The sequence below is a fragment of the Notolepis coatsorum genome (assembly GCF_963971535.1).
Source record: "Notolepis coatsorum genome assembly, chromosome: 15".
Classification (NCBI taxonomy): Eukaryota; Metazoa; Chordata; class Actinopteri; order Aulopiformes; family Paralepididae; genus Notolepis; species Notolepis coatsorum.
The window spans coordinates 101,878,486-101,885,694 of NC_140179.1; the positions used below are offsets into that span (position 1 = coordinate 101,878,486).

The 7,209-nt window shown below is 46.4% G+C and overlaps 1 protein-coding gene across 1 annotated transcript in view; it reads left to right on the top strand.

Moving 5' to 3' along the window:
- Nucleotides 1-5,074, top strand: part of LOC311242170 (PDZ domain-containing RING finger protein 4-like) — a gene marked incomplete at both ends in the record, with an annotated part of 32,614 nt that extends 27,540 nt beyond the window's left edge. Inside the window, 2 exons of the mRNA XM_084331119.1 lie at nucleotides 2,113-3,297; nucleotides 4,508-5,074. Coding sequence (XP_084187245.1) covers nucleotides 2,113-3,297; nucleotides 4,508-5,074 — 1,752 coding nt within the window. The remainder of the gene's footprint in view (nucleotides 1-2,112; nucleotides 3,298-4,507) is intronic.
- Between the last annotated feature and the right edge of the window lie 2,135 nt (nucleotides 5,075-7,209).

The window sequence follows — 7,209 nt, forward strand, 5'->3', positions numbered from 1 at the left end:
AGTGAAAAAAGCTAAGAAATCCGATGGGGCTGGGACATTTGGGAAGAATAAAAATGTAAGATGAAAATCTGCCCAGCCTGTGGGAGGAAGTGGAGGTGTGAGATCTGGCCCGGTCTAGAACAATAGGAGTCACAACATCAGTTTGGAGTGGAGTGGTGGAGTAGTGGTAGAGGCGCAGTAGATGCTTGATTCTTCAGGGCTTTATCTGTAAGTATAGTTTAGGAGTGATCCAGGATCATTCCTGAAAAGCTGAGTTATAGGGCGCTACGTGTATTCTGATTGATTGATTGATTGATTGAAAAGTTTATTAACAGATTGCAGAATGGGTACAGTACAGTACAGCTCAATACATACAATTGTTAAGGCGCTGCAGACCAGAGAAAGACTTTTGTCTTGTTTACATCAGGGTCCCCCCATTTTCAATTCATCATAACACTATAAGCGTTGGTGTTTCTTGCCTGGACACGCTACTATTTCCAAATCAAATGTATATAATAGGTATACGTTTTTTTTATGCTTTGATGGGCAGTAACGGCATTCGTGTTGAACACTACAGACGCTGGATCGATATGAAAACATTGTTGGATCAAGCTGAAATTGATGTCAGATAGTCTGACAAAGAATATTCCAATTGTCTGATCGAGATTGCCAGTATTGGTGTCCATCTGGTCCCGGACATAATTTGGCACAACTTATGGATTGAGTGTGCCAGATGCGTTTCGAAGTGGTCGGATGAAGCGATCTACTCGGCTCCGTCTAAATTTAGCGCCCAGAGGGATTTAAATGTAACACACGCTCTGGAACAGGGTTTACTGCACTCTCGATACTGCCACCTAGCCGGATCTGGCCGGTACTGCACCCTCGGGCCCCAGTATACCTTTTAATGGCAACATACAGGTCTGTGACATTGAATAGAATATTATATATCGGAAAAAAGAAAAACGGACCAAATAATGAGTTTACTCGTTGTTGGCGTTCAACGCATGACGCCCAATAACGAGTAAACTCGTTGTTGGCGGGGAATGAGTTAACCTGTTAAGCTGTAGCCCTATTTCGCCTAAAGGTACATGCCTAAGTAAATGGAAGATTGCTCCACTTCTGCAAGCTCAATTTGCATGTTCTTGGTATCTAGGGACATCTAGGGACCTGGGGGTATGTATTTCCAGTGTCAGAAATATTGTGTCTGTTACTAGGCTTGAGTAAATTGTAATGAAGAAAAGGAGAATATAAATTATGATTTATTTTTGCATCTGTGCCGGTGAATAACACCATGTTACAATTGTGCCGTAACCGAGGTCGCTCACTGAGCTCATTCACCACCTTATTGAGATCAAGTGTAAAAAAAATCTAAGCAAATGAATAAAGGGAAGATGATTAAACAGAAGGATTTGTAGATACAGTAATATTTAGTCATTTCCTTGCGGTTTTCCGATAATTAGCATTTTTTCGATAAATTCGTATTTCCGATAAATCGTATATAAAACATCGGTATAAAAGAAAATATACACTTTGACTACTGTTTTTGATAGGGTTATGGTCTTTACTCTTGGCTAAAAAAAATTAAATAAAAAAAAACATTAACCTCTTAACATCCAAGGGCCCACATGTGGACGATTCGCGATGCCACTTTGCCGACCTCTAGTGGCTCGGGTGTGATTTCTTTTAATACAATAATATAGATAGAATTAAAGCCCTATTTGTTGCCTGTCGATTGCCCTTTCAGGTGACAAAATCCGTTCAGCGGTTCTCGGTTACATGCCGATATGTGAGGCGTGCCCCAAAGTACGCAAAAGTACACATTACCACCACCGACTCCCGGGCTCTCATTTGGCGATCTCGAAAATCTTTGCACAGGGTTGTAGCCAATGAGTGTGGCTTTCCACTGATACCCCATGATATGATAATTGGGGATCTAATACGGTCGCTATTGATCGATCTATGATAAAGAAAAGCAGGGTCCCCTAAGGGGGACCTTAAGGCTTAAGTAGTTGTTAAGAGATTAATACCCAGACTATGGTTTGATCAGTGTGTGTCTGTGTGTAGAGGGAGACATGGGTGTGGAAAGAAGCGTGGATCATAACGGATCATCCTCCTCTATTCCTTCTGCTCCAGCACCTAGAGGAGGAGGAGGAGGTGACGACGGACACGGCCACCTGCTCCTCCCACACCCAGGACAAGGACAGCGGTCTGGGGGGACGCAGCACCGAGAGCCCCGACCACCAGCCCCTGCTGGCCAGGCTCCAGAGGAGGGAGCCCGCCCGGAGCCCCGCCCAGGGCCTCAGGGACCGATGGCGGGCAGAGCACCCCGACACCCAGGGATCGGGGAGGCGAGGAGGGGTAGTGGTGGTGGTGCCCAAAGACACCCAGGGCTTCAGGACATCGCCCCACGCCCAGGACGGCGAGGAGGGACTGGGTGTGTACGGAGGGGGCGGAGGCGGAGGCGGAGGTGTCTTGGGTTTGGAGAACCGCTTCCAGCAGCTTCTGGAGCTCAAGTGTCAGATCCGTAACGGCGTGGAGTGCGGGGTCTACTCCATCCGACATAGCATAGAGTGTAGCCTGACGGAGCAGGGAGGTGGTGGAGGAGGAGGTGGAGGTGGTGGTGGTGGAGGAGGAGGAGGAGGACGAGTGGGGGGAGGAGGAGGAGGTGTGGAGCAGGAGCTGCAGCTGTTGAACGAGGAGCTGTGCAGCATCGAGCTGGAGTGCCAGAGCATCATGCAGGCACACCAGCTCCGCCAGGGCCACCAGGGGGGCGACCCCCCTCCTCTCCCCTCGCCCCACTCCCCAGGATGGAGCCCCAAGGACGGACGCAAGCGGCACGGCAGGCTGGCGGACATCCACGAGCACCCGGAGAGGTCGGACGGCGGCGACAAAGTGCGAGACAAGGACAGCTCCAGCGCCTACAACACGGCGGAGAGCGCCCGGTCCACACCGCTGCAGGGCGTCGAGACCCACTCCCCGGACCACTCCCTCCAGAGACACGTCACCCTCACCAACCAGAAGAACCTGAGGCTGGACTCCTCCACTACTACTACGCCCTCCGGCTCCATCCCCATCCCCAAGCTCCTCCAAGGAGCCCCCCCCGGTCACGGCAGCCCGGGGGCCGAGACGGGAGCCGTCATCTCCAGCAGCCCGGACTTAAGCAACCCGTCCCCCTCCGAGTCGGACCCGGCGCTGCCCGCGGACGACGAGAGGTGCGAAAAGAAAGGGAGGAGCCGGGGGGGTCCGAGGGGGCTTCCCTACGCCTCTCCCTACCACACGGCCCCCCATCCTGGGCAGGGGGGCTCCAAACAGCTCCAGGTGGGTAGAATAGACACTCGAGGGTGAAGGCTGCATCTGTAGAGTTTTGATTGGTGTCAGATTCTGGATATAGTCTTGTGTTTAGGGATATCCAATATTATCGGCCTACCGATATTATCGGCCGATATTGGCATTCAAATTTGATATCGGAAAATATCGGTATCGTTTTTTTTTTTTTTTATATATTTCTATAACCTTTATTTACCCAGGCAAGCAAGTAAGAACAAATTCTGATTTTATTTATTGTCAAAAGTATGCATAATGTTGTGTTAATTCCACAACAAGAGATATGTAATGTTAATTACCTGAAATTATTCCATTTTTTGGGGGGGGGGGGGAACCCTGCATATATCGGTATCGGTTGATATCGGTATCGGAAAATAAGAGTTGGACAATATCGGTATATCGGTATCGGTAAAAAAGCCAATATCGAACATCCCTAGTTGTGTTGTTTTGCGGCTTTGAACAAGGCATTTTCCCAAACTCACCAGATAACAAAAGGTTCTTCTAGCACATGCATCACTATAAGAAGTTATATTTTATTTAGGAAGGGGAATGATTAAATTACTAGAGAAACCTTCGAGTGATTGTCAGTTAAATTAGTCCGAATTCCCATCCCAATTTTTTTCTCTATACCAGCGGTTCTCAAACTACGGGTCACCCGTAGTTGATAGTACATTGGCAAGTAAATTGGCAACAAATGTTCTTAATTTTTATTTATTTTTTATGTTCTGCCAACATATTTTGGCCAAATATGCCTTGTTGTATAAATCCGTATCGATAACATAGATCAAGATCAAGTTCAACAACGTATGCTTTTATTTTGATATCCCTTAATTCCATGTTGAAATTACGTGATACATTATTAAGTGTGTGGGGTCCTGAAAAAAATGTATTAAATGGGGTCGTGGTATGACGAAGTTGGAGAACCCCTGGTCTATACTGATGTTCAAGTTCAAGTTTCTTTAATAGTTATCATACAGAAGTACAGAATACTTTTATACAAAATGCTTCTTACTGTTACGCTAGACAAGATAAGTATCAAATAACATAGTATAGCATGTAAATTAGAAGTAGAAAAAGAGGTCACAGTGTTCAGTATAGATATATGTACAATGTTCGATGCAGAATAGAAGTAACTGAGTTACCACACAATATACTATATACTATGCAGTGTACTAATGGTGGCACGTGTTCCTGTGTGTTCCAGAGCTACATGCACCTGCTGCAGCAGCACTCGTCCCTGGAGTCGTACCAGAGCCAGCTGAGTCTGCTCAGCGTGTGTCGAGAGCCGCGCGGCGGGCGCCCCGGGGAGGCGCGGCTGGAGTGGAAGGTCAAAGTGCGCGCCGACGGCACGCGCTACGTGGCCCGCAGGCCGGCCCGCGACCGCATCCTCCGCGAGCGGGCGCTGAGGATCCGGGAGGAGCGGCGCGGCGGCATGACCACGGACGACGACGCCATGAGCGAGATGAAGATGGGCCGCTACTGGAGCAAGGAGGAGCGGAAGCAGCACCTGGCCAGGGCCCGGGAGCAGCGCAGGAGGCGCGAGCTCATGCAGAAGAGCCGTCTGGAGTGTCTGAGGGAGGGTCCGGGCAGCGGCGCCGAGGGCAGGAAGGAGGTGAACATCCTGGAGCTCAGCCACAAGAAGATGATGAAGAAACGCAACAAGAAGATCCTGGACAACTGGATGACCATCCAGGAGCTGATGAGCCACGGGGCCCGGGAGCCGGAGGGCACCAGGGTACACAACGCCTTCCTGTCCGTCACCACGGTGTAGGGCGGGGCCGTTTCTCTTTCGGTCTCGGGGGGGAGAATATTGAAGATTCTATGCCAGACAGCTAGAACAAGGGATGCTTCAGCAGCAACAATCCACGGACTAGCATTGGTCCCTGGGCCTACGTTTGAGAAACACTCACATGATAGGAGACATACTGTAAAGCCCTGGCTGGCTGCATTTCGTCAAGTACTGTACACTTCAGTCTGCTCTGCACTAACGGAAAGGACAATTTCGTCGGCTCTTTATGCTGTAACACAATTCAGGTTGCAAAAAACGAAACAAATTCAACCGGTGCTGCTGGCGCCGCCTCACTGCTCAGTCGGCAAATATGTCAATTGTCACTTGTAGATACTTGGCTGTTCAATGCCGTCGTCACCCCAGTGGAAATAATATTCTCCACGTGTGAAAACATCAGAATATGATACAATGATTGTGATTCATATGTCATGTCTCCGGTGATTATGGGGTGTCTGGAAGATGTGTGGACGTATGTATGTGACCTTTGTAGCGTATTGGTCCAGGTAGATTGACTCGGCAGCACAAGTGTAAACACTCCAACTATACACTCTGCTCTATGTTCTGTATTAGCCTCTTGACTCTCCGTTCCTCTCTCATCGCATTTGAAGCGGTACGACTTGATTTGCCTCGTTCAATGTGGCATTTTTTTTATAAAGGGGATATTTTTCACATTTGTAAACTCAAACTTTTGTAAAGCGATTTTTACACTGAATGTTGACGTACTGTACTGTGTATTATAATTTTTTGTAATTTCTTAATTATGCTCGTGTAGCCATTTCAAGGATAAGATTGCTCCTGTTAAACCAAATTATCCGGTTTGAAACGGCTACTGTTTTAGTTTGACTAGTGTGCTCTTTACTATTCCAAACCATGGCGGAGAGTTGAGAAACTCCACTGAAGTCTTCAGAGGAAAAGGTCAATCTTCTTTTCATAAAGCACTCACTCCTTTCATCCTGTCGAAAAGGTCAAGTCAGAGTTGTCAGAGAAACTCAATTAAGCGTACTGAGAATATCAATATTTCATCTCACAGGCTTTCAATATTTATGCACCAAGTTCGATAGGGATTCATCTCAACAGTTATACCTCAACTTGCAAGCAACTGCAACAGTCATATGACTCCAATGGCTGACTGAATATTTAATACGGTAATACGGTACTTAACACATACATGTATAAGCAGGGCCGGTTCTAGGCATAGGCAGTATAGGCAAATGCTAAGGGTGCCACCACCCAGAGGGGGTAAAAAAAAAAGTAATTAAACGTTTTTTTTTATTTTTATTTTTTATAATTTTTTAATTTTTTTTACTAATACTACTATTTATTTCGAAATACTGAAGTCTTATCTATAGTACAGTTCCAACATTTATAACAATACCATGGAAAATGGCTCATTCATTTGGACGGCGAGTGAGAAATTCTCCAAACAAACAACTTCTTCATCTTCTTCTCTCCCTTTACCGTATGGAACAGAATAAACGGTGATGCAAGGGGGCAACAGATAAAATCCTGCCTAGGGCAGCCAATTGGTCAGAGCCAGCCCTGTGTATAACAAGGTATCATAATGTTGATAATAATCGTATTCCATTATAACTGAATATTAACAGGCGTAGTAGGTCGTAAATGACTTCAACCAGACTGAATTGCATACGAGATTAGGCCGTTTTCACTCTCACTCTCACCTAAGGCATCTAATGGCTCATACTTGCCTAGTGAGCTTAGCCTCCCTCCAATTTATCTACACTGTATAGGGTATCAGTTGAGTAACTGGAATTTGACCCAATAGGTATGCCCTCCAAATCTGAGCATAGTAATTGATTGGCTTGATTGGCATATACTCATTAAGGCAACCTCCATTGGCTACATCAAAGAAAGTCTGGTTAAGGATGCCTCAAGTTTAGTATTACCATACATATACCATTGTTTATCATGAACATCAACTAAAATGGTGGATTGTATACTCATTGGAGGACTGTATTAAGTATGACTGCCCCATGTTTGATTAATTGAGTCCTAATCTACCCTACAATGTAAAGCACCTAACATCCTCTTTTGCTGTTAGCAAGCATTACCATTTTAGGCTATAATATCAAACATTGTCCTGGAGCTACTATGTCAGC